Source organism: Bactrocera tryoni, chromosome 3 (assembly GCF_016617805.1).
Source record: "Bactrocera tryoni isolate S06 chromosome 3, CSIRO_BtryS06_freeze2, whole genome shotgun sequence".
Classification (NCBI taxonomy): domain Eukaryota; kingdom Metazoa; phylum Arthropoda; class Insecta; order Diptera; family Tephritidae; genus Bactrocera; species Bactrocera tryoni.
Window position 1 is genome coordinate 68,641,625 of NC_052501.1, and position 27,989 is coordinate 68,669,613.

General features: G+C 41.5%; 1 protein-coding gene across 1 annotated transcript; it reads left to right on the top strand.

The window, feature by feature from the left end:
- Window positions 1–27,668, top strand: LOC120770746. Its single transcript, XM_040098333.1, has 8 exons — window positions 1–52; window positions 1,890–4,197; window positions 4,266–4,845; window positions 23,083–23,253; window positions 25,352–25,524; window positions 25,590–26,153; window positions 26,226–26,520; window positions 26,585–27,668. The coding sequence occupies exons 1-8, from the start codon at window positions 1–3 to the stop codon at window positions 26,798–26,800; spliced, it is 4,359 nt and encodes a 1,452-aa protein (XP_039954267.1). The 3' UTR covers window positions 26,801–27,668.
- Window positions 27,669–27,989: the final 321 nt, after the last annotated feature.

The window sequence follows — 27,989 nt, forward strand, 5'->3', positions numbered from 1 at the left end:
ATGGCGCATCCCACGAAGCCGAACTTCGCCTGTCAGCAACAGGAAATCACAGGTTGCTTAAATGGCGAAAAAGCGGCGGTGGGTTGATACTACACAAAAAGAACGTATCTTAATTTTGATAGTTAAGTTTGTATGACAGATACATCTTTTATGCTACGATCTAGACGATTTCTACGAAGATTGTAGCGTTGCCTTGGGTGAACCATTTCGAGGTTTCCTACTTAAAAAAAAAACAAAGAAAGTTTAAATTTAATAGGGAATATTTATTATCACTTGAAATGTCATTCTTTGGCATTTATCTTTCGAAGATTGTATCTTTCAATAGTTGGCCGCGGCTACGTCCCAGACAGTCCACCAGTAGAGTCCAATTTTGGTGACTTGTTCGAGCATTTCGACTGATAACTGGCGAATGACACACGTGATGCTTTGTTCTAAGGCCTGAATGGAATCGCCTGAATTGTCCGCGAAATTTTGTGAAGATATCTTGTCATGTGTTGCAAGACAATAACTTGCTTGATATCGATCGGCCAGTTTATATGACAACTATACGATATAGTAGTCCGATCAGATCACTATGTCAGCTGAACTCGTCACGCTGATTATTTACATACATACAGAGAAATCTCCCAAAAGCGGACACTGGAGCAATCTTTCTGTCCGATTAATGATGTGTTCTCCACTAGTCGAACAGTTAGGGTCGTTTGCGCTTGAATTGTTTAGGCGGCGAAGTGTAAGGTGCGTATGAGGTCCAATCCCTGGTCACCAGTCCAGAGCATTATGGAAGCTTAACCGCTCATGCGGCCTAGTCCCTAGTGGGGTATCGCGGGGGTTGTGATTAAAACCAGAATACCAGCAGAAAAACTGACACTTTGTCCGTTAAATATGGAGTTCCATTCCAACCGAGTGCCGGAACCAAAGTATTGCAAATATTTAAGGTGAGCCTCGAAGCCTACCAAGGGGGTTAGTGTTGCCTTTCCACACTGACTATTGGTATTGAAAATATCTGGCATTTTCAGGGCGCTGATCAACGCATGGATCCGCTGCGCTATTGAGCGCCGTGGGGTAGCAGATATCCTCATTGAACAAACCGTACGTTGCCCGGTTAATGGAGATGTCCGCTTAATAGAGCGTCCATTTAATAGAGCTTTTACTGTTTAAAGAGTCTCCGACATTTCCTTCTGGATGTTACAAAATATTGAGTGTACCTAGTTTGAATGTCTTCACTATCTACTGTTGATTTTCGAAAGTGTTGATTAAAAGTCATTCGCCATGGACAGAAAGGGGTAGTAATTACTTGGTGCCAGCATCAGAACCTTCCAAATAAGCTTCCGGAGCTTCTGGTGAGTCAACATTGATGTGTGTGGCCTATCGTTGTCCTAGTAGAACACAATTATTTTCGTCTTCCTTCAAACGGTCCAATTTTGGCCGTAGGGGAACATCTTATAGTAAATCTTCTTATTTACTGACTGCTACACGGTTATAGCCGAGTTAACAACAGCGCGCTTATAGCAAATCATTCCCCGAAAATCTAAAAAATAGGCCGATCTTATGTCCTATATCTTTGCATAGTATTTTTAGACTTTACTCTCTTGTAAAGTAAAGTAAAAAGTAGAGGTGCCTTAACTCCATTGGGCAATGAAAAAGTATAGGTCTCTTAATACTATTAGTGACTCTTAGGCAGTGTTACCCAGCTCTCAAACAAAGTGCGAACTCTACTTCAAAACTCGTTTTTGAAGTGACAAAAACGATTGTTACATTTAAGCCGTTTATTAATTATTATTTTCTATATTCTCGATACTTTTAAAGTCTTGTATGAACACAAAAACCCCTCTCACTTTATGACTAAGCAACTATGTTCTAATATTTATCTCATCTCTTTTCAATTGCAGGAAAACATCCAAACGAACTAACGAATTACGAAACAACTAATTTACAACCACCACAAAAGACCATACCATCGTACCACCAACTGCCCGCAGACCTCTCCGAAGAGAGCATACGCAAGGAAGCCGCTTTGGTACTCGCACAAGCCGAACGTCATAAGAGCAAAGCCGAGAACGGCGATAATATACCCACATTTAAGGTACGTACAAAACGTAGCGGTGATCCGAACCCCAAGAAGTTCCACTCATTACCCACACGCAAAAAGAAGTCGCCCGCTAAGCCAGTATCGCGCAGCGTAAGTGACGCAGCTGCCAAAAAGAACGCGAAACGACCATCAATATTCAATATCTTCAGTCGACGTAGCGACACGAATGTCAATCAGGTGGACCGTGATCCACGATTCGAAGACAGCGGCGGCCGACGTTTAGTACGTAGCAAAAGTGATGTTGGCTCTTACAATAAAGAAGAGCGTAAATACAAGAAATCTTTGAAGGAACCCAAATCTAACGCTGCTACACAGGGTGGGCTGCAGACACTGAACAGCTCCAGTAAGCAACAGCTTATCAACACACCACTGAGTCCCATAATTGAGAACGCGCAGAAGGAGGACTATTTTGCAGAGCAATTCAATAGGGAGCGTCGCAAATCGGAGGCTATAACTGAGCGAGAAAAGCATGAGAGTGGACTGAGTGAACTGCTCGAACGCAGTCGCAGACAAGCTGAAGAGGACGATAATATTTTGGGCAAAGGCCATATATCACACGCGATACGCGATAAAATACTAAGCTTACAATCCAAATCACAAGACAATATGCATAGTTCACAGTTGCCGGCACAAAAGTTGCCGCTCACCAAAGGTGTCACCGTAAATGGCTTAGCGAAGCGTTTGTCAATGGAACGCTTCTCACCACCACCGCCACTCTCCGGTCCAGCCTTCTCATATATACGCCCCAATGAAGGCATTATGTATGCGCAGTTGGATCATAATGAAGATGAAAATCGCTATCGTCGCGAGTACATACACTCGCCCAACAGGGAATTGCGTACACCCTTACGTGAATATCGTTCACCGGCACGTGATATGCGCTCACCGGAACGCGAGCTGCAAACACCCACAAAGACGCTGAGCCGCCAGTCAGTCGACCGCACTGACTTCACTACTAGTCAAAACAATCTTAAGAATGCCTACAACTACAATACGCATAACGGTCGTATCGGAAACGGCAATGGCAGTCGCATTATTATTGAACAATCGACGACACGTGGTTCGCCAGGCACATATGGATCACCTAACGGCCAGGTAGGTCCAACGACTATACGCATCACAAACTCGCACTCTCCATCACCATGGCAACAGCTCAGTCCACGTAATTTGAGCGATGAGGACGAAGGATTGGGCATTGAAACACGAAAATACTACGAAGACGAGTCTACAGCGTTGACACAATCGCGCAGCAGCAAATCGCCCGCTGAGCCGCCCATTGTACCGGTCATACGTAGCATTACGCCGACGATCGAAAATGACTATGACACGCATGGCTATCGATCGCCGACACGTGATGAACCTATGAATGATATTGGATATCGACGTGCGCGTCTTGAGTCGCGCATACTAACGCGACGTTTCGGTGAGCCGACAACATTGGAACGTAATGGCTACCACCGTGATGTGGAAACCTCACCGGAACGCTTCGAACGCAATGGTTATCAACGTGATATAGGCGCATCACCAGAACGTAATAGAGAAGTACGCGAGCAGTCCGCATATCAGCGCTACCTCAGTCCCGAACGCGAGAGAGAGTCATATGAACCACGCTTCCATAAAATGGAAACTTCGGAAATATTAAATAAATATTCGCCGGAACGTTCACATCTGGATATCATCGCACCAACAACGGTGCCGGTTACAACACCATTGATGGAGAAAACGTCTCGTTATAAGCACACAAAGTACTATGACGACGGACGTGGCGGTGTAAAAGAAGTTTATAAACGGGAAACACACTTGGATGCCGATGGAAAACCACATGTACGCGAGACACGTCACCGTGAACGCATGGACGGCTCTATGGAACGTCAGCAACTGCAGGACTATGAGCCGAAGAGCTTGGACTCACAGCTAACAAGCACAGATCAATATCGCTCCTCACCCGAAAATATGAAACGTTATGAAATGGGCACGGCACACACACAAGATTGGCATGGCAGCAGTTTGAAGCGTGACAAGCTCCAACAGCGCAGCTTCGACAAGGGAGACTCCGGTATTGAGAATGACTTCCGCAAGGAATCCTTCAATGGCGAGCTCACATCCAGGTAAGTTTGCTTAGAAATCTTTTTGATTGATTCTGTGCGACTATCATTTTATTTCATTTTGCACGCAGATGGCGCAAACGCACCATTGCCGACGACATAAAAGCCTGTGAGGCTTTCCTGCGTAAGGAGCGCCGTCACATCGAGCAGCTGCATGTTGCACGGCGTCGAGATAGTTATGTCTACCGCGAACGTTCCATCGATGATGGCTCACATTACGATCCACACTTAGACAAATATCCCGCTGCAACGAGTACGCTGCGACGCAAGGATCAACAGTCACAGACGGCCGGCACGGAGACGCTGAAACGCAACAAAAAACTCGGCGGTTTCGAGAAGGTGAAGCAACTCTTCACCGGCGGCAGTGGCGGCGGTGGCGGTAGCGGCAGCGGTAGCGAAGGTGGCAAGTCGGGCAAGAAGGATGGCGACCGGCAAGCGCGCGGCAACAGCAGTACCGCCACCAGCAGTAGCGTGCAGACCACAAGAACGGGCACAGCCAAAGACAAAGACAGCAGTGGTGGCGAGAAGGAACGCCCTCGTTACATGGTGAAAGAGGAGGAGATGCGTTCGCGTTACAGTGAACATCGCGGAAGTGCCGGTTCGGCTGCGTTAGCAGCAATGCTGCACGATGACGCGTTACGCGAACCAAAGGTGAGTAGCAAACGAATTGAGTTGATGAGAAAAACGTGTATGTCTAATTAGAAAATCATTTACAAACGCCAATTGTAATGGTTCAAATTCAGTGTGGTGGCGGCAAGTTCAGTGTCCGCGCTAATATGCGAACTTTGTAATTATTATCGTATTGATCTTTAATTCAATGAAGCGCTTGGGAACCTTTTACAGCGCAGCCATATTAACCTTTCCTGCTGTGGCCCTGTCATGCCTGGTACCGCTCAATACAAAGCCCGTCTGCATGCGCTGAATTCTATTGTTTGGCCACTTTTTTATCTTGTCTATTCAATGAAAATGTCTTCTTACCACACGCACACTTAGGCGCTCGCATGTCTGCCCGTACAAGTGTCAATGTGTTGATTCCTGTAACTTGCGTAATACTCGCAATGAAGTTTACTTTTGAAACTATTCAAGCATTTCAAGTATTTGAATGACGTAACAGCTATCGTTACTTCGACAGCTATGCTCTGTCTGCGCTTGCTGTTGGCGCGCATCACAAACATGCAACATGAATATGAATGCCAGACAATAGACGGACGGCTACAAGTATGGTAAACATGAATGTTTTGTTGCAAATACAGTGGCGGTCAATTAAATATGCACAGATATATATTGGAAGCATATTACTTTACTAAATATAGTTGGAATATTAGAGGCTTGAGTCCAAATTTTATGTACCTTTTTCTCCTTCTTTATTGGCTTACGCGCTTATAGCCGAGTTTAGAGTAGTTCGCCAGTCGTTTTTCCTTTTCGCTGTTTGGCGTCCATTGGAAATTCCAAGTGTATCCAGATTCTTCTCGGCCCGGTCTTTCCAACGGCGTGGACTCTTCCTCTGCTTACCCCGGCGGATACTGTGTCGAGTATTAATGCTGGTTACAAAATAGACGAAATTTGGCTACGAGCTTTTCGCTCATAATTTTTAAACTTTGTGTGGTACATAAAGTCGTCCAAGGCTGGGTGAGGTTATGAATCGCACTTAGAAGATATTTGTCGTTTATATCTCCCAAAAGCTTTTTAAAGTGCATCTCCTCATAGATCGTCGAAGCGCTTTGAGCTTAAAATAAATTTATTAAGTCGCTTAATATCAATCCCAGCCGCTTCGCTGGATTCTCCAAAGGTATGTCTACCGAGATATTTCAATCCCAGTCTACCAAAAGCCGGTCAAAAGAAGAAAAAGTGTTAAGGTGACTCCATTTCGGCTTTTTCCATTCAACTTTGGCAAAGAGGGTCCGACAAGACATTTTGTCGTACCGTGTATGTACCTATTATGCAGTGTTCAGGCAGAGCATCTGTAATAGCGGTGAAATTGACTTTGGTAAAGTAGTTCAAAGAACCTCTTACTTTGTACTTTGCGCCAGAAAGATCTCGAACCAACGCCTACCAAGTTCACTGGAGGTTCATAGATCCAGCGCAAGTAAACATCGATCAGCTTGAGGTAAGCGTGCCCTCCCTAGCAAATACATCTGCTTTGCAGTTTCCAGCGACTCCGTTGTGACCGTCTAATATGGAAAAAACTTGAAGATATTGCTAACGAGGTTATGCACTCCCTGACTAGTATCGAGCGCACAGTCAGCAAGCTTATGAATGAAAGAATGAAAAAGGCTGCACTTTAGAGGTATTTGTGAGCGGGGCGAAGACTTTGGAGAAAAGGTTCAGTGAACTTCTTCATGGTTTCTTCATTTCTTCATGAATGGATCGAAGTTAATAGGAGGGTTGGCCTGGTAGACTGAAGCTAGAGTTTATGGCAACCTCCCAAAAAAAGCTTCTACATCGAACCCTCCCTCGCAACTTCGATCCATCCGTAAAGAAGCTCACTGCATCTCTTCTCCAAAGTCTTCGCCCCGCTCACAAATACCTCGCAGCTGTGACCGCAAAGAAGGTTAAGTAGTTCGCAGCACCTCTTACGGTTCACTTTGAATCAGAAAGATGTCGAACCAACGCCGGCCAAGTTCACTGGAGATCCATAGATCCAGCGCAAGAGAACATCTATCCACTTGGCCAACTCCGCTCGAACGTTACAGTGATTTGGTAGCTGGAGTTTTTGGAAAGCTCTCGAAAGAAGATTCCCCCTCCAACCCTCCCTCTTAACTTCGAACCATGCGTGAAGAAGCTCAAATCACCGTTAGGTGAAGGTTCCGCTATGCAGTGGTCTGGATTGTAGGGAATGCAATCGGGGCCGCTCATATACCCTACTTCTTTGGTCCAATAAAATAATGTTCCATACACTTTGTCAACCACGAAATCCAGTAGTTTGAGAATCTAACTTAGTAACTGTTTAAGATTGGAACTAAATAAAAAAGTTCTTTCTCGATACTAAAAAAAATTGAGAAAATTGACTACGCGTACTCACAATAATGGCCGCCACTGTATGTAAACATAAGACAGGCATGAACTAGCGGCAAATTGCTTCCTCATGGCGTGTTGGCGCTCTGGACGCACATCACATCGGTTTGGCAGACCGCCTCCGTAGTGCGGTGACCGACAGCACTTGATGTGAGGCGCTACTTGCGACACGGCGCGGCTTCATTTCATTGTGTTGTGTGTCAGACTTTTGCTATGCACCGCCTGCCGCCTATCGCACTTCCGCAGCCGCAGCCGTAGCCCATTATAAAGTGGCATGCAAATTGCTATCTCGTAACGTGTTGCAATGCGGTGCGGCATGATGATTGTGCGATTGTAGGTAGGTGACGCTGCATGCCGCATGTTGCATGTCGCACCTACAACTAACTAACCAACACCAGTGCGCGCGCAACAATTCAAAGCAAAGCATCATCATTTCCACTTCAGTTTTCCGCCACTACTGCTGCTGCTGCTTCTTCTTCTCACTGATTTTGTTTTACTTTGGCGTTTGTGTGCATTTTTTCTTATGTCTAGTTAAGGGCTTCGACATTTAAATACAGTTAGCTGTGCGCTAAGTAGGCGCTCGTTGTGAGCCATGAATTGTTTGGGAAAGGTCGTTGCGGTCAGCTTATTGTGGCACAACTATTACCGTACACTCATAACTAACAAAGACACCACTCTTACGCAAGCAGTTGATTCTGTTTTTTTTATAGTTTTGATCAATAAGAAGTGTATAACGGTTGTGCAGTGTTGCATATATGTGAATATGTGCGCTTGGACCAAGGTAATATGCGTTGTACGGTAATCAAGTAAGCAAATGATTGAAGAAGTGGCGACATCATAGATTCCGAAGCAATTTGATTTTTATTGAAGTTGGATTTTGAAATTTTTGACCCCGTTTTTGTGCCACGTTGAGTTGTGGATGCCTTATATATTGTTATTTGAAGTTTTAGGCTTCAATCATTATGCTATATCCGAAACAATTCTCTTCTAAAAACCCGTTACCCCAAAAACTGCTCCTTAACCGATGTCAAGTTTCTTGAGTAATTTACAATTTACGCCCCTCTGCGAAACCGTAAATGGGAAACCGACTCCGTAATAGTAATTATAGCTAAAAGATGAGTTGAAAATTCGGTCTTTGAACCTAAGACTATCTGCGAAACCTCTTACCCCGTCTCTCTGTGAATCAGCAATAGGGGATACTAACCGAATCTGTAGTAGTAAATAAAACTATACGATGCGTTTCAAAATTCCGTCTTCAAACCTAAAGTCTAACTCCAAAACCTCTTACCTCGTCTCTCAGTGAATCACCAAATAGGGGATACTAACCGGATCTGTAGGAGTAAATAAGACTACACAATAAGTTTCAACGTTCGGTCTTCAAACCTAGTCTAACTCCTACTTCGTCTCTCTGTGTATCAACAGTAGGATATCCTTTCTTCGAGTCTTCGATTAGTTCTAAAACCTCTTAACTCGTCTCTCTGTGCAAACTCTGGCCGCAATCGTAATAGTAAATAAAGCTACACGACGAGTTTCAAAGCCTGGTCTTCAAACCTAGTCAAATTCCGAAACCTCTTACCACGTCTCTGTGTGAATCAGCAATAGGAAATCTTAACCGAATTTGTAGTAGCAAATAAAACTTCTCGATGAGTTTGAAAGTGCGGTATTGGAACCTTCTATTAGTTCTGATCTAGCTTACCTCCTCTCTGTGTTAATCGGAGATAGGAGATCTCTAACCAAAACAGTAATAACAATAAAGCTGCACAATGAGTTTCAAAGTACAGTCTTCGAACCTAGTCTAACTCTGAAACCTCTTATCTCGAGCGCCAGCAAGTCAATTTAACTACCGGTACGGAAGGAAAAGCAGAACAGGCAAAAGTAAATACGCCCAATTAGAGAGATAATAGAACTCTCAACTTTTATTCGAATGATAGCACGCTTTTCGTAGCTGTTTTAGGCATACTCTCAAGAACATTTAACATATTTTCTTCCGAAATGTGCGACCTAGATTTTATTTAGCTCCAACTTGAATAAAGTTCAGAAAAAGGCTAGCTCAAGTTTTGAAAAAACGGAGTCAGTACTTTCTAAAAGCTCCCATTTTTGTGTAGAAGATTAGAAGGACATGTAACGATTGTAGAATAAAGAAACTTCCCGAAAAAAATCTACAATCCAACTTACTAAATACTACTTTACATTATTGAGTTCTGGTATTACAGAAAAACCAACTGTAAGGACTTTCGGTTATATGCTAATTTCCCAAACTCTTCACCTGCAAATTGAATGACAAAACGGCATTACTGAAATATATTAAAGATGAATGCTCTTACATTTTCTGATGAGCACTTTGACTCCATGAAACACATTTTTCACAAGTATTTTTGAAGCCGTGCGAACAGACGACATATAGCCAGCACAAGAAATGAAAAAGCGTGGGAGCATTCCCGGCCAACATAATTAAATTGCCATAAGTCTGCACTTAGTTGAATTTAGAATGCGAAATGCTTATATGATGAGATGAAAACGCAAAAGCAAAATCAACAGACCCACCGAAAAAAAATCAAACACACAAAACATTTTTTTCTGCAAGTCTCAGCCTCCCCAAAGAGTCAACATTATTCTCTTTTTTCCACGATATAAATTGGTGTAAAGTATCAATAATGCGTGGTATCGATTATATGTACATTTGTAACCACAACAAAAGCAAATGCGAAATAAGTAACTGGAAGTGAGTTGCCGTTTTGAATCGCCCAAATACAGTGTACTCTACATAGGTGAATCCGTAAAAAATCATTTTAAATAAAAACTGCTAAGTTGGCGTGAAGTGTTAAGAATATACTTACATATGTACATGCACACAAATTATATATATGTACCATATAACCGATACTCGCCGTAATACGAGTATTATGCCCAAACGCCCACAGAGTAGGCCAAAGTCCTCGGACTGCGGCTATTGAACTGCAGAAAGCCAACGCAACCAAATTGTTCTCGTACATATGTAGCTATAAACACACAAATATAAAATCTGTAAGACCAAGTGACAAAGATCTACTCATACTTACTGCAAAAAAATATTAAGCAGGATCGATGCTAGTAGATGCGACCATGAAACAGATGAGATCGTTGACAGCGCGAAACAATACTCTACGCTACTTCGACCAACTCTTGAATTTTGGAGTTGCTGAAGTAAAGTTAGTAAAAAAAGGGATGTTTCGCCTTCTCACTGTCGTTCGCCTTCAAACAGATGTTTCGTACTCGTGAGATACTTCAGCCATATGTAACACAATCGTTTCTGGCCACTCCCAAGTGAATGACGCTCAGCGAACTTTTCTCATTTCTGTCAGCTTCTTTATCAGTTTTAACGATACATATAAATTAAACAAAATAGGTCTCAAAATATACGCCATCACAAAGCTATTAAACAATATAAATTTCTTTAAACCTCCAAATTTGTGCACGATAAGCCGAGGCTGGAATTCAGACTATTTGCCTGTACTTATTCTTTTTTCGCAAACGAAAGTCGAATTTCAATTAGTCACTGCGAAAACTGGCAACAATGTAAGTCGAATTTAAGAGAATTTCATTTGAATTCGATATTTCATTTTAGATATATCTTGAGCGGTTAATCATTGAAGTAGTTACTACAAAAAGCGGAAACTGACAACTGTGTAAATTTAATTAGTCTTTTTTTTTGGTTCCTAGCAAATTTTTTTCTTTCCTGAGAAAGCTTTTATCTTAACTATCATTAAATAAATTAGAGGTTCAGTACATTACACAAACATTTCTTGTATTGCTTCAATACATATTTAAAATCATGACTATTCAGTTCAGTAGCCTAAAATAATTGTTACAAACAGATCAGTAGAGGTCTACTACTTGAAAGTGAAGAAATAAGGAGACCACTAAGAGGTAGAGCTCTGAAAAAGAATTAACTCACTGCCTCCAAAATTGTGGACGATGACGTGAAAGTTGCTGGTAGTCTGACTATTGGTATATACTTATATGTTTTCACATATGAAGCTTAGTACGCAGATCTCAAGAAACGTAAAAACTTCATTTAAAAAAACGCTTAAGAAACGGTCAAGAAACTTTCCTGCGATAAATTTACTTGTGCTAGTACGCAGCTTTCAAGAAATCTTGTACTAATTTTTAATGCTTTTTTTCCGTAAAATGTGAATATGGCAAACCTGGTTTTGCGAAGAAACATCAAATCAACAATGGTTTCTTGAAGGAAATTCGAAGTAATCGTCAAATTCATCCTAAATTAGTTGAAATCATTATTATGAAGTATATTTCATTTTGAAATAAATTTGTATAAAACCTACCAATCATCAACAACATTTCTTAAATCTCAATGAAAATATTTATGTTACCATACACATACACACATACATATTACGCACAAAGCTTGTTTTCTTTGTTTATTTTCTCTTGTTCTTCTAATGTAGATCATTCACAATGCGTAACCAGCTGTCAAAATTACTTGAGAAATAATGTATTTTTTTTCTTGAGCAATTACTTGAGAGCTGCGTACCAACCTTGAAACTCGAATTGCAAAAAACGAAAACTGGCAACAGTGTAAATCAAATTTAAGTGAATTTCATTTGAACTGCCTCGTTCCTTATCCCTGTATGAAGAAGAAATTGAATGCTAGCAAATTTTGTGCATTCCAAGCGATAGCAGTAGAGGTCTACTACTTGAGATAGAAAAGGAGTGAAGAAATAAGCAAACTGCAAAGAAATAGAACTCTAAAGAAAAACTAACTCACTGTCACTGCAAGCAGGTCCGAAAGACATACAGTTGTCCACAAAAAAATAGGAGTGACCACATGAGAAACACGAATTGTTAATTTTCATTAACAAAAATGTTTTTTTTTTATCTTTTTGCACAATGTCATTTGCTAAATATCTATTAATATTTCCCGATTTCACCTGTTTCAATTAAACATAAAAAAATTGTATATCGCAGTTTATATGAAGTAAACTAAGAAACTAGTTCCACAAGAAAATAGGAGTATTTTATGTAATAAACGGCCCCCGTTCTATAATTTTAATATATAATGGCTCCAAAGTTGCACAGAATATTAAAATAACTAATATTTCACAGAAAAGTCTAAGATTGGGCAAGAAATTCTTGGTAGATAAATTACGCACTTAAGAAAGCCATACAGTTAAGAGAATTAAATAACTGCGAAATGAACGACAAAATGTTTGTGGGGGCCGCTGTAAAGTCTACGGAATGCCTTGACGTCTTTTCAGATCATCTGACAACTGATTTAGTTAAATTAATATTATAATATTTTGATTAATCTAATATGGTAACATTATCGCCGCTTAAGTCGCATATTATAAATATTAGTTAAAAGTAAACACTATTACAAGTAATTATAGAAATTATGACGTTGAGTAGTTCTTTCAGTGGAAATTTAAACGCGTTCCAGCACCACTGCAACACACAAACTCACAAAGCCTGCGCTCCAACCTAATGTGCCACACTTTTAGCACACAGTGTGATTGATAACCACTAATGCAGTGTGAGCGCGCACGCGCGAAACCAAAGTGGCACGTTCGAACTCGGCACTGCAGTGACCGAGAACATTTGTGGATATTAGTTAGCCATAGATTTTTCGAAGCCACAGGCGTTTACACACATTGACTGTGAAAGCGGAAATACCAAATTATCAAACTACTTTAAATGTTAACAAGCCGCCATTCAAAAGCGTGAAGTACGCGCTGGCGGCTTTAGAGGTGACTCCATGCAATCGCAGCCCGTTAGCTAGGAAAACATAAAACAAAAGTGGGCAGGTTGTTGCAGACAACTGCAACGGAAGCCACAACTGGAAGCGGCGATTAGCGGCGCCGTAAAAAATTGCAAATACCAATGCAGCCCGAAGAGACGCATAGGCGGCACTTACTCGCATTACTTGCCACACAACGGCACGCTGATCGACATTTCTTACCGTTTCGGCATGCAGCAGCGGCGGTGGCGGCGATGAAGGCAGTGGCACTAAACACTGCTTTACTGTCTGATGTGCCGAGGCGCGTCTTTGTCTACGGCGTCTGTTGGCGCATAATTAGCGACGGTCGGTTGGACGCGTCGCGCTATTGTAACTGAGTCGAGGCGTTGCGCGGCGTACGTTAGAATGTCTTTGCACATACCTACACGCGCTTGTCTACTTATGTATGCCACACATTGCTGCGTTGGGCTGCACAGCACGTAAAGCTTCTAACGCGCGTCTAGAGAAGAGTGGCGGTGCCCTTTTTCTACTTTTTACTCGTCATCCGCCACTTCCTCCACTTTTGGCACCACTGCCGCCGCCAACTAACAACCGTACAACAGCTTGTACGCGAAGCCAACACGTCTGCCAATCATTGCGATGGCGATGGCGGCGCTGTTCTTGAGTGAGTGTCAGTTACACTGGTTGTGCGGCTGGTTCATGCATTTGTAGGTATTTGGCATTCGGCCTTGGTATTCTAATGCACTAGAACGTGCGGTCTTCTGCCCCGTCATACGCCGCAGCTACGTCTTGGCGCTCAGTTTCTTCGCTCACTGTTGTAGTGCGCATATCAAGTAGTTACGGCGTTTACGGCGCTGGCTTCGTCGCATTTTGAAATTGGCAGCGGATGTTGCATTACGGTCCGGACACGCCGCGCATGCGCGTTGCTGTTCAGTTGAGCGTGAAAATTGCATTGCAATGCTTGATTGCCCGATAATCGCTTTGATGTACGCCTTGTGGACGCGCCATGACGGCCGGCGGTTGTGGCGGGGGTGTGTGCGCGCCGTTGGAATGCGCTAAAATTTCCACTGAAATTGTGCAAACAAAACAAGTTGCGAGTCAGCAAAATTTGATTCGGCCTTTGTAAAAGCCAATTAAGCTTACCCGCCGCACCTAATGACCGAAAAGGTGTCAAAATAAAGTGCTCACAACGAATGAAATTGGATAAGAAGCTACAATTAGATACATTACCTTTTTCTGCTTAAATAAAAATAAAATGTTTTGTTATATTTTGCATTGCTTTCTTTTGAGTTTGGGAAAGTATAAATTGGGATACAAAAAAGGTCGTAATAAACAAATGGAGACCTGTCATAACGGTGGTCGGTTTACGCTTACTACATCATTTTCGTTTCATCATGCCGGTTGAAACCGTTCGTCTTATTTATTTTTCTCCAGGCAGCTAAATACATTGCCAGACTGGCCAATGAAGCAGCATCCAAAATATAACTGTAGTGTCGACTTTCGAAGTATCCAAAATAAGTATCCAAAATATAACTGCATAACTTTCGAAGTTTCAGTTTAATGGTCTCAACTTTTTGAATGAAAAGTCTTTACTATGCCAGGCCAAATAATTTTGAAAAGCAAAAAAATCATAATTGGACCCAAAAACTTTGTAGTTTGAATTTTTCATACAAATTTTGAGGTTATGTACAAAAGGTGTTGATAGAAATGTTATAAATCTTTGCATTACCTACAACTTTCCCATATAACTTTTTTCTATACAAGTATGTCTCACAGTTTCGCCGGAAGTCGTCATAAACCATTGTTAACTCTTCAAAATTCAACCACACACCTCCCGTTTTTCTCTCCGATCACATTTTTATTATTTTATTTTTCGTATCCCATGGGTTTCATCCTACTTTGAATTTTTGATGACCATTCTGTGATTCCTATATTTTACGTCAGCCTTTTTTAGCGGACTGCGACTACACAGTTGCTGCGAAAAACGAAAACTGGCAACAGTGTAATCGAATCGAAGTGAATTTCATCATTTCTAATCCCTGTAGATCCTTGTGGGTAGATGCGTAAGCAATTCGTCTTCATAGATGGGAGATGCGATCATTATTTCCATTAAACTTTTTGTCGAGCTTTTTATGAGATTTTTCAATACACAAAAACATCCGCTTTAACTAGCAAATTTTTTGCTTTTCTGGTAAAGCCAAAAAAATGTTTATGGTGGTCGCTGTGAAATCTACGGAATATACGAAAAGCTACCATCAATTACATATAAATATCGAGTAATTTGATTCGTTGCAATTCCCCTTGAGAAGATTTCCGTACTTTCGGATCTGAACTAAAGCGATCGATTTCTATCTTCATAACAAATAATAACCGAGCTTTCCAACGCATCAGCTGCGCATAGGCTTTAGCGGACTATAAGAAGGGGTACCAATCAATTCTTATCAATATTGAATAGGTTGGTCCATTGCACTTTTTTTTAAAGCAGCTTTCTAAAGTAAGACCGAAGAGATACCAATCATTTTATCAATACTGAGTAACTTTATCCGTTGCACTTCTCTTAAAGCAGCTTTCTGAAGCTTCAGATACTTTCAGATCTGATCTAATGCGATTGAGATCGACCAATGTCATGTAAACCAAATTGACTCCAATTAGCGCTAAGGATCCACCCATCTATACGATAGAAAGTCACACTCAGTATTTTTAAAAATACACTAAAAAAGTTTATCAGTTGTTTCTAAAATTTCCATTAATAGGAAAGCTCTCTTATTGACTTGAATGCTTTCTATCTGAACTCAGAAGTATAGAGCTTTAAGACTTCTTTCATAATAGGCACTTCAGTTATACGAACAATGAGAAATTCAGTATGAAATATACGCAAAGGAACCGAAGAAGTTATAAATTTAAAGACTCGTATTTGAGGAGTTTTTAAAACAAAAGACTTTGGTACAAAATATATAATGGTCACTGCACACTTTGATAGTTATCCAATCCGTTTGATTATGGAAATAAAAAATATTTTAAATAATAACTGGTTAAGTATTTCACTACTAAACGATGAAATGTGGATTTAAGTAAATATTAGTGGACAATTTTTCGGTGACAGTCGTCCTCTATTCATCGAGTTCATTGCTGAAAAAAGAAAACTTTCCATGTACGAAACAGTACTTTGGTTGGGTTCTTAAAACTATAGGACCACTCAATTATCTTGAAATATCATTCCCACGACAGTCGGATATATGTAACTGGAACGAACCGGGTTCTTAACCGGGATCAGTAGTATTAGCCCAAACAACTGAGCAAAGCTTCATTGATTATAACGATCTTCGAAAAATTTCGATGACATTTTCTAGTATAACTTGACCTTTGCTTCAAAATGAGGTTCAGCTTACTTGGCGTTTACTCGTTCGCTGCCGCTAACGTTCCTTCCAGTTATATTTTCTTTTGTTTTGGGGAGTAGGAGAGTGAGAGACAGATCCGAATGGATGCCTAAGAATGTTGGAGATGTTCCTTTGCTAGATTGGCTCTAGCTACTTCCAGACAGACTCAAGGATACAAATGTATTCTAATATAAATTGCTTTCTCGAATTACGGGCTTCATCATTGAAAGACTTCTGATGATCAGTATTCTGAGTAGTTCGATTATTATTCTCGGTCCTTATTTGAAATTACTGTTTAAATAACTGAAAAATCGTTTGTCTACAAATACTTCCACGACATAAATCTCACCCGCACTGATCCAGCGTTCGTTAGACTATTTCACATTTACGCTTCTTTCACTTCAACCCACTTCAGTTTTATGTTTTCTACGAAAAATCATTATAATTTATGTGTCATCAGACAGCGGTCAATTAGTTTTATGTGCCGCTTGGCGCGCCAGGTGGCAAGTATGTGCCGGTGACAAAGCTGCTCTATAGTTATTTGTTTGAAATTCCACTTGGCGGCCTTCTTTCCAACGTATTGCCATTTGGCCCAGACACACCCAAAACAGAAATGAAGCGCACAAAAGAAAGAGGCATAATGTGAGGAAAGGCGATCGTATCGGCTACCTTAACCAACAGCCAACATGGAATGGCCGAGCCATTAAGCAAATTTATTGGCTTCTAATTAAAATATGCAAATACACGAGTAGTATTATGTAAACAGCTAAGTGGCGGCGCGCAGCATAAGCGCCAAAAATATAATATAAAAGAAAGATAAGAAAAATCTCAAAAAATTCGTGTAATAGGATCGCCGCCAATATTTGGCGAGCATTTTTTCACAATTTTAGGCTCTCCTTGGCCAGTTCAGTGATAAAATCTCCAAAGTGCCCGGAATGACTACAAACCAAAAAGAAAGCAGACGAATTTAATCGTTTTCCGTTTATGCCACACTCGTGGCTACACATCTTGTTGTTGTTGTTGTTTTTTGTGTATTGTATCGGTGTCATGGAGATATTTATCGGCCGGCGCGCGCGGCGTTGTGTCACAAAAACCCAAATGCTGAAATAATCTGAAACCAAAGCGATAAATTTCGGACGCGAATATTACGCATACCTTACCTGCAAGGGTGTGCCACACCCTCGTCTATAAATTCTCTTTTGACATTCGTTGGTATTTTACTAGTTAGTGCGATGCGTATGGAATGTGTGTGTTGTTCTAAGCATGCGTTTTAAAATAACCAAAGTAGAAAACCAAAAATTTATAATTTATAAGTTTTTTTGGGAAAAGAACATTTGAAGTCCATAAAATCTGAGCTATAAATTTTGCTTCATGAGTTTCCAGTTCTAACAACGTTGAATTGTTGTTTGAAGAATATGCCATAACCAAAGCAAATATTTATTTTGGGTGATTCATTTCGAAGTTCCCTACCTTTTTAAAGAAAAAAACACAGAAACTTCAAATTTAATGAGAAATATTTTTTATCATTCGGAAGAATATTCTTTGGCATTTATTTTTTAAAAATTATCTCTTACAAATGTTGGCCGCAGCCACGTCTCAAATGGTCCATCCGTTGAGTCCAATTTTCGTTGACTCGTTTGAGAATTTCCTTTCTAGGCCTGCGGATTGTTCGCATAGTCGTTAGACTTTACATATTCCCACAGGAAAAAGTCGAACGGTGTGATATCACATGATTTTGGTGGTCAATTGACCATCCAAAATGTGAAATTATCTGCTGAACGAAGTGTTCTCTCAATAAATCCACTGATTGATGCGATGTGTGGAAGCGGCGAGTGGGTCTTGTTGAAACCAAATGTTTGCCGAGATCACGAGCTTCAATTTCTGGCATGTTGGCCATTTTGCTTGTTTGCATACCCATTGAGCCAGAAATGGGCTTCATCGCTGAAAAAAATTTGGCTCGAAATCGTCGGATCTTGTTGGAGCTTTTCAAGAGCCCTTAGAGCGAAGCGATGGCGCTTGGGAAGGTCGAGTGGCTTCAATTCTTGCTAGCTGTATTTTCTACGCTTCCAAAGCTTCTGAAACGAGGAGCTTAAAAAGTCATCAAAATTTCTTAGAAGAGAATACCTCTTTAATATTTTGGGCGAAGTCACCAGGGCCCCTCTCTTAGCCAGTTTTAATGGTTTTGTAAAGATACATTTGAGAAAGCTTCTTAGAGCAAAGGCTAAGCCACCGCGGAATCTCAGCTAACGTATCATTATAGTACCATCAATGCTTCCATGTAACATTAAAAGTAACATCCCCTGAGCTACACCATTTATTTTAGTCTCAACTTCACTCCAGCTTAGAAGTCTCGTCTCTAAAGAAAGAAATATAAATTAAATCACGTTCATTCATCTGTTCGACCCGTAAGTCCAAAAATTGATCTTCAATTGATACTTTAGGTACTATGCTTGTATCTAAGTAAATAGAGCCTCTAAATGTGTTTGATTCTAAATATACTTGCATGTGCCAAAAAGAACTGCGAAAGTTGATTTTCAGAAGTTTCTCTTGAGCCAAGCTTTTCACTAATCGCTTGGTACCAAGTCCGGTTTATAAGGAACTTCCGACAAGTCAGTATCGATGTGAGGGGGTCACAATTGAACCTCTCTTATTATCGCTCTTATCGGCAAATGCTTCCTACAGACAGTTCAATTATCAATAGTAAAGGTTTGCATTGCCACTCTGCCGCTCTCATGGAACATGAACATGAACATCCATGAAGTAATTTGAAAGAATACTGATGAGTTGACAATCCTTGGCGGGATAAAAATCCAGGCACGTTCCAGTTACGTAGAACCGATTTCCTTGAGAATGGCTTATGGCAACCCTCGCCCTCGACGACATAAAACTGAGAGTGTCGATTTTCACAAAATTCTGTTGTGAAGAATTTTTATATGTAAAATCATTCGCTACTGACAAGAATTGGATGTAATCACCACCAAGGCCAGGTTCGGACTATAAGGTCGAATCTTCTAACCAAGCTTCCGGAGTGTTTGGCGATGTGTGTGGTCTAACGTTGTCTTCATTGAACCCAATTCTTCCACTAGAGATTAAAGCTGAACGCTTCTGGCCCAAAATGCATTATGGAAAACAAAGTCATACCCTGCCAGTCCCAGCAAACACTGGACCGGACTGTTAATCTTAGCTTAGGGACCATTTTCAAAAACACGATTCAATCGCGAACATTTTCGCTCAACGTTGTCGTAAGCGAGCCACTTTTCATCACCGGTCCGCTTGGGAAATGGATAATTTTTATGCGTTGTAGCAGCGATTCGCGATTCATACCAAGAGCAGCAGTTTAATAATAGGAAGTTTCAATAAATAAAAAAAATAATTACCATTCTCGCTCTGATTTAGTCACAGCATTAATGGCAAAACACATTTCAATATATAATTCAATTGCTATTAGTCGCCACCAAAAATTCTTTGTAATTCTACAGCAGACGGCGCTGAGTAGTTGTGAAAATCAATTAACTTTTTGACCTCTTCGAAGCGAATAAATGAGCTCACTTAAATCGGTACAATACCTTAAATTACATGCCCCTACCTATGTATAGCTAGGGAGGTTAATACCGGAATTTCGAAATAGTGAAAACTCAGTTTTTTAAACCCGAAAACTTCGGGATTCTCAGCAGAGTCGGTAGTTCGAACAACCATGGATCGTTTCGCACCACATTTTATCTCTGGATAATAATGCATCTTCAGAGACCGTACCGTTTGCAGAAGACGCTATTGCTGCTGTAGAGTAGAGTATCGAAGAAAATGCGATGGTAGCCCTTATCGCGCGCAGCAATTGCAGTTGTGTCCATCCACATTCTAGATGAGTTTGCGCACGGATCTGGGTATGCGGGCTGACAAAATCGAACTCATAAAAGAAGTGCTGCCGAACGACGATAAAACTCGTCGAAAGTTCGGTGAATGAATCTAAAAAGCGATAGCCTACAATCCCGATTTCGATTTTCGCAAAAAAATTTCTTCCGTGATGAACCTTGCTTTTGGTTGATTGAGTTCTTTATGAAGGGAAATTGTAGCATTTGTAGTGATTATAATCCAAAGCTGAGACGGCTTTACATTCTCATAAGTCCCTCTAAAGGTAGAATTTGGTCCGCATTTTTTCAAGAATGAAGCCGACTATAATGTAGCAGTCAATGGGGAATGCCAGAGAGCCATGACTAATAACTTTTTCGTGCCTGAATTGAAGAAAATTGATATTGGAGGACCTCTGCTTCCAACAAGATGAAAGCATAATGTAAAAGTCAATGGGGAATACTATAGGGTATGCTGAGCCAAGGTTAACAACTTTTTCGTGTCTGAACCAAAAAATGTTGATATGGACGACCTTTGATTACAAAAAAAAGGCCAACGTGATAATCAATTTATTGGAGGACACTTTTTTGAGCGCATTATCTCGAGTCGAGGCCTGTAGTATAGAACGTGCGAGACGTTTTTTGTGAGTTCGCTGTAAAAAGTGGTCGAAAATGGGTTTCTCGGCTGGAATTTATTCGATGCATTTTATTTTTCCTTGAAAACCACAAAAAACACCCTTATCAAGTATAGGCGGGGTCGAAAATCCCGAAATAATTTTCATGAGATTCGCAACAACATCGAAAAGATACACGTCCTAGTGGGTGTAGGGTTCGCCCAAAGTGCAGTTATACCGCTACACCACTTTGTTGTTGTAAACACTACAGCTAATTGAATTACATGTTAAAGGAGTGTGTTCTCCAAAGCGCTACATCGCAACAACAAAATTAAAGACGCTTCGAAACTTGTACCGAGACGCTGCCGGAGCCTCTGACCTTTTTAACAAATTCATTAGTACAGCAACCAGGAGATACATATAACGTGAAGAGGGTATGAAGCGGTATAATACTGACACATGAGTATTTTTACTACTCTGAGAAATTGTATGGCTGGCGTACGCTTGATGGGGTTGCGGGTTGGGTCGGTAGAGATGCAAGTTGGCTCGGTTCAGGTGCAAGCTGGTTCGGTAGAGCTGTAAGTTGGCTCGGTAGAGATACAGGTTGGCTCGCTAGAGATGCAGGCTGACTCGGTAGAGCTGCAGGTGGCCGCCGCTGTTGCCTGTAATCAACTCAAGTCGGCGCACAATGAGACTTTGACGATGACGTCGCTAAAGCTTCTACGAACCTTAGCGCTTGGCTTGCAATACACGACCAGGCATAGAGACAAGACTGTGGTATTGGGATTCAACTATGCAATGTAAATTTGGCGCTTGTGAGCATAAATATTTGCACTAATTGAAAGCGAATTCGAGGAAAATGAACACACCCGCGTCTGCAACAGGCTGTGCTGCCAATGCAAGGTGCCAACGACGCAAAGGGTGGAGCACAGGCAGTTAAGGGGGGAAAAATGCTTAAAATGAAAGTAAGTCACGGCGCCCAAATGCAGCTTGTTTCTAAATCGATACATACCACAATTGGAGCACAACAGCAACAACAACAGATACCGCCAATAATCAGGTCTAATATCAGCGGCAAACAACAAAAAGACGGCAAAAAGACAGCAACAAAAACACAGCAACCACAGCAAACTAGGCAAACACGTTTGATTGGAACTTTTTGCGGCCGCTTGCGCGCTGGCTTGTTGGCTGACTGTCTTTAAGAAACTATAACAGGGCATGGCGGCGGGCGGGCGTTCGGTTGGCGCCGCGCATAGGCGGTTATATAAAGTCGAATTTGAAGCCGCAAGAAATCAATTGCCAACGGGCCGAACTCGTGTGGTCAATCGACACGTTTGTGGTGTGCGTGTGATTACATGCAACATATACACTATGGCAATGTTGTCGCTGCCGCCTTGTGGTGTATTATGGCATGCTGCCTTCATACATAGACCGCAAGTTGCACTTGTTGTGCATATTATTGCACCAGCAACACCAACAACACTGTTGTTGCCGCGCATTTACGGTACTTTTGGTTAACTGTGCGGTGCGCCTTTGCGGTGGCGCTGTTGTGGTGGCGGTTGTGGCTGGTGTATGGCTTTGGGGCTGTGCAGCGAACAGGTATTGTTAGCATGTGAACTCACGTTTCGCTTATTAGGCCACAGGCAAGGGACACCGACAGCTGCACAAACACACAGAAACACACATACATAGCTGCAAGCATACATGCGAGTGCTTGCATTGAGCGCTGGCTGCGGGTGGAGGTGCGCCTGCTGGTTTGCGAGTGTCTAAGACGTTGCTTTTGTTGTTGTTGTTTTTACTGTTGTTGTTGCTACTGTTGTTGCTGTTGTTGTTTCTACTGTTGTTGTTGTGGCACAGTAACCGAGTGTGCATAGCAACGTTTGTTGTTGTTTTTGTTGTTTTCTTGCACTCATATGACCGCGTCGCACACACGCTCACGTGCCGCTATGGGTTTGTGGGCACCGCAGAGTTCATTGGGTAGCTTTTGCCAGCGCAGACATATTTCAGTATTCCATTTCAGCACTTGGCACCTGTGTGCCAACAGCATTGTTGTTGCTTTTGTTGACTCGCCAACAGGTTGTTACATTTTTCCACAGTTGCTGTGTGCCATTATTTTCTGACTTTATATGCAGTTATGTGTGTGTAAATGTCGCTCCTTTTTATGGGCGTGGAATTGTGCCACGCGCCGCCATCCGCAGTCAATTGCGAACTAGTTCTAGCGCTTACAATAAATCATTCAATATACTCGTACTCTTATAAATTAGCATATTACTTAATTGGCTTGTTGCGTTTCGTTTATTTAGGCCACGGATATCTCGATGCGTCGACGTCTGTCTACACCCAAAGCTAGTCCATTGCTGCTCAAGCGTACCTCATCCGACAAGCCGAAGAAGGAGTCACCACTCGCTAAGCCCGAGAAAGTCAGCTGGTTCAAGTCATTGGACAGGCGCTCGAAGAGCAAATCAAAAGAAAAGGTGAGTTGGCATTTGGTTAGGTTGTAAATGTTCAATGGCAATAAGCTGAAGCTCAGTTTGGAGTTCAGTAAACCATTAAATTTGCATCGCAACGTTCCACTTCATCTTCGTTCAGCCCCAAAATGTGTGCATATATCTATGTGACGCTCATTACAAGTTTATCTCCCCAACGGGCGTTATTATTCGACAAAAAAGAGGCTTTTTGATGTCGAGATAACTATGAGTTGGGCTCCCTTGCAGCGGACATCTCCATTAATGTTGTTGAAGATGTAGTGGTAGCAGAAATCTGTCGAGTTGACAGTCGTTGGCCGGATAAAATTCCGGGTTCGTTTCGATTACATAGACTCGACTATCTTGAGAACACACATCTCCATTAATCGTACACATTGGCCGGTCCCAATCTCTACTAAAGGAACACTCTATTAAACGGACATCTCCATTAATTTTGTTGTAGTTGTAGTAGCGTAGAAATCTTTCGAGTTGACAGTCCTTGGACGGAAAAAATCCGAGTCCATTCCGGTTACGTAGACCTGACTGTCGTGGGAATAGACATCTGCATTAATCGTACACTTTGGTTGGTCCCAACTTTTTTTAATTTTTTATTAAGGACCATCTATTAAGTGGACATAAAGTCTGGTCCTACCAGTGTTCGCACTGTACATTTATTGTAATCTCTAATTGTTGGCCTCAGCAAGCCTCGGCAGATCTTTGACTTGCCATAAGAATGGCGTCGATAATGATTAGCCATTTTTTAGGGCCCGGAGTCAGATATTTCATGTGTAGATTCTCCTGAAAATCTGAATGTCGGAGGAAGTAAGTTAGTTATTATTCCCAAGAAATACAACCTTAGTAGATTTTCGTTTAAAAATGTCTCTAAAATATTAAAATATTTTTTCCACTCTTGCTATGCCGCTGTTTCCGAAACACCTGTTAGAGGAGGATATAAGGAAATTGTCGACATAGTAAATTATAATGAATCACTCTTTGTGCAGCATATCGCCGGCCGTCAGAGCTACTAGATGGGCGAAAAGCATTGTATAAGCCCAGATGATATGTATAAGTATTTCTACATTTCTCATAAAAGTCTCTCATACTGCCGATATACCATAATATCTTCAGGATAAACTAGATCCTTAGACAACAATTAAGATGACCGCAAATTTAAGGTAGATTTCCTCATTTTACTCAGCTTACATCTAATTGGTTCATCAACAACTTGATGTACTTTGCTAATATCTTCTATATACAAATATGATATAGTTTTTGCTTATGGGTTCCTTGATATCTCTCCTAAAAACAGTGTACTTTTTATACCATTTTACAGAAAATATCAAAGTCCAACCTCATGTAACGATTATAACAGCACAGATTTGCCTTAACATAGACAATGTTAAGTCCAAATAACTGGTTAATAGTGAGGCCGTCAGGACATGTCATGGACAAAGTTAGGTTAGATGACTGATTCAAAGGTTCACACTATGCATTCCGTTGTGAAGATATAAAAATGGAACTCTTGTGTTCGATCTTATAGGTCAGCAAAGCGCCTAGTGGCCAATACAAATTTGTAATTTCTATTCCGACCTGTTCAGTGGGATGTCTAAAAGCATGAGTTCCCAAGTGTTTAACCCGTAATCTCGCAAACTCGGGACAATTAAGAAAGAAATATTGAGATGTTTCCACTTAGTCTTCTTCCATACACTGGCGATCGGTAAGGTTCCCCACCTTACAGCATGGACGTCCATAAGACAATTGCATCCCACACCCAGGGAGTGGCAAGCTCTACTGGCGCCTATGCCACAGAGCCCACTAGATCTCTTACGATCGATCTTGGCCAAAAAGATCTTGATGGCGCATAAACCGATTGTAGCCCAGCGCTGTATAAGCTCCTGCTAGGCACAGCTATGCTGGACAGTAGCACTGGAGCTAGGGTACCTTTTCTTGTCAGTTCATCACCTTTTAATCGGCTGCGATTCCGATGAGACCTCAAGTGGCTTAATCGAGCATTTACTTTGAACTCTAATTTTAATAAAAAATAATATATGTAAATAAATAAATACTGTGGCACGTTTTAATAATCATTATAACACTTTCTCTCCAGCTTGATGTTTCGGTTAACGGACAGAGCGAGTCCTCAACAATGAAACGTACGAAGAATTCGGCGCGTACTAGCACAGCGCCACCACCCATACCACCCAAAAACTTGCGTTTCTTTGGAGATACGGATATAGACTCGAATCCGCCGACTATAACCAAAGCTAATACTACACTCAAGTAAGTATATAATTAGAGACCCGATCGCTTTCAACTTTCTAACACAACTACCTTTCCTTTTGTAGACAACGCCCCACTGTAGCAACCACATTGAATCGGTCGCAAAAATACTCACAGAGCGCTTATAATTTGGACCGCCTCAATAGCAATCCCACACAAAGCGACTATCGCCGTCACCTCTCCGCTGCCACACAAACGACTGGTGGTGGTGTTGGCGCTTCACGCCACAAAAGTTCTTCGATGCATAATTTGGAAAATGGCGGTGAAGTGGGCGGCGATGAAGTCGATTTCCGCAAACGACGACACTACTCACGCTCACGTGATCTGGACGATATATCGGAGAGTGGGTCCGAAACTGAAGATCAACACAAACGTCCCAACGGTGGCGTTGGCGGTGCGCGCACCTTGTCACGTGAACGTTTGGATCGTTCGCATCGGTATGATGATCACACTTATCGACGTAGCAACGATCGTCACGGCACGCCTTTGGCCATGTCCACATCAACGCCGAATGGCATTGATGCAGGTGGCAATGAGAGAGAAGTCAGACGAACTCATCATCACCACTTGATAGGACCACCAAAACCGGCACGTAGTGCTGAACGCCGTGGCACATCTGCTTACTCGAGGTGAGTCTCACACACACATAGTCGATTGCAAGTAAATAGTTGAATATAAATGACATTCTATGACAAACGCAGAGAACGTGACCGCTTTCCGGCCGAGAGCTCGGGTACTGAAGGCGAATCCAGTTTACACAGTCAACGCAGTGTCGTCTATTTGCATGCCACGACAGTCGGTGCCATACCACAGCCATATCACTTGAGACGTCGTTCCATATCACGTGACGATCTGCGCTCGAACAAGAGCAAACCTCAACCGTTACAGCCGATGACACGGACCGTCTCACGCTCTGTCTCGATGTTGGCGCCATGGAAACCGAAGCTCATTAGCGAAGGTTACGAAATCAATTACTCACAAGAGCAAAACAAACGAGTGAGTTTTATGAGAAAATAAGTAATTTCTTAGAATTAATATATTTTGTGTCTCCACACCACAGATGGCGACAATGCCGCGAAAGCCGCACATGAGCAGTACGAGCACGCTCTCACGTACCGGTAAGAAATCGGAGACGCCCACTACGCGCACACTACGTCGACACGATCATCTCAAGGACGATCAATCTTCGTTGCGGCACTCCTCCACCACGAGCGCCTCGAAGTCGGCACTTTCGTCAAATATACGCAGCGGCGATGGACGACGAAAGCTCAAGTAAAGCACATCGTGCGGCGTAATTGTAGAGCGACATGCATGTCGCTTGCGGAAGCTCGGTAGTATGAGTGCGGGGGGCGTATATTAACCAAACTAGATTATTTAACTGCAGGAAATATTTTAGCTTTGAGTTGAAATGTTGCGAAACGTTCAATTGAAATAATCAACACACACACACGCGTGCATGCGAAAATCTTTTTTTTTTGTGCATTGCAAGAGCGCGAAAAGCTTTCGGCTGTGTGTCGCAATTGGTGCTCTTCGTTTAACAAAAGCGCGCATGTCGCAGCGCTTAAGCCAGCACATACACACACGCGCATAATTCTAATATTTTTAGTTGTTTTAAGTGCCTTCTTCTAAAACCCCCCCTAATCATTATGCATAACAACGAAAGCTTATCACTTAGCTTTTAAGCACAAATATGTAAATGAGTGCGCACACAAGTTAATTCTATGCAATAAATACAGTGGCCAATATACATACATACATACGTACAGATATGCATACTATAACGGTAGTTATGTAAATAAGTGTTACCGTTACATTATCGAGTGTGTTAATTATATGTAATGTCCCCTAACGCTGCTCTCTAAGCCTCTACTCTCCCTATTTGTAGAAGGTATGTATGTATGTGTTGTGTTTTCTGAAATTGTCAAGCTAATTTAATTAATGATTTGTTTAGTATTTAAGTGCCAGTTAATATTAAAGCAAATGATACATAACTACAATACTAATAAAACGTACTTAATTCGTTTCTAATACATTTAATTTACGTACCATTTTTATAATGGACTCTTGTAAACTGTATAATTCTTGCGAAATAAAGGATGTGAGATGGGAGTGTAATAAAATTAAAATTCACTGCATTTTTTTAATTGATTACTCGTTATGTTGGTATTAAGGTTGGTTGGAAGCCCTTTTCATTTGTTGTTATTTAAGCAGGTGCATAGCTACTGGTGTACTGCCACGCCTTTGCATTAATAACCAGGAATTGTAGAACCACTATAATTTCGATTATGTTGCAAACAAAAAAAGTTCTCTTCACAGCCTCAGCTAGTTAACCTTTTACAGGAAAACTTAGAGCTAAAATTACCGAATTGAACTTGGTCAGGGTTCAGCTATATTATGCTGACGAGTCCGGTTTATTCCGGAAACTTCTGCCAAAAAAAACGAATATCTCCAGTTTGGAAAGACAT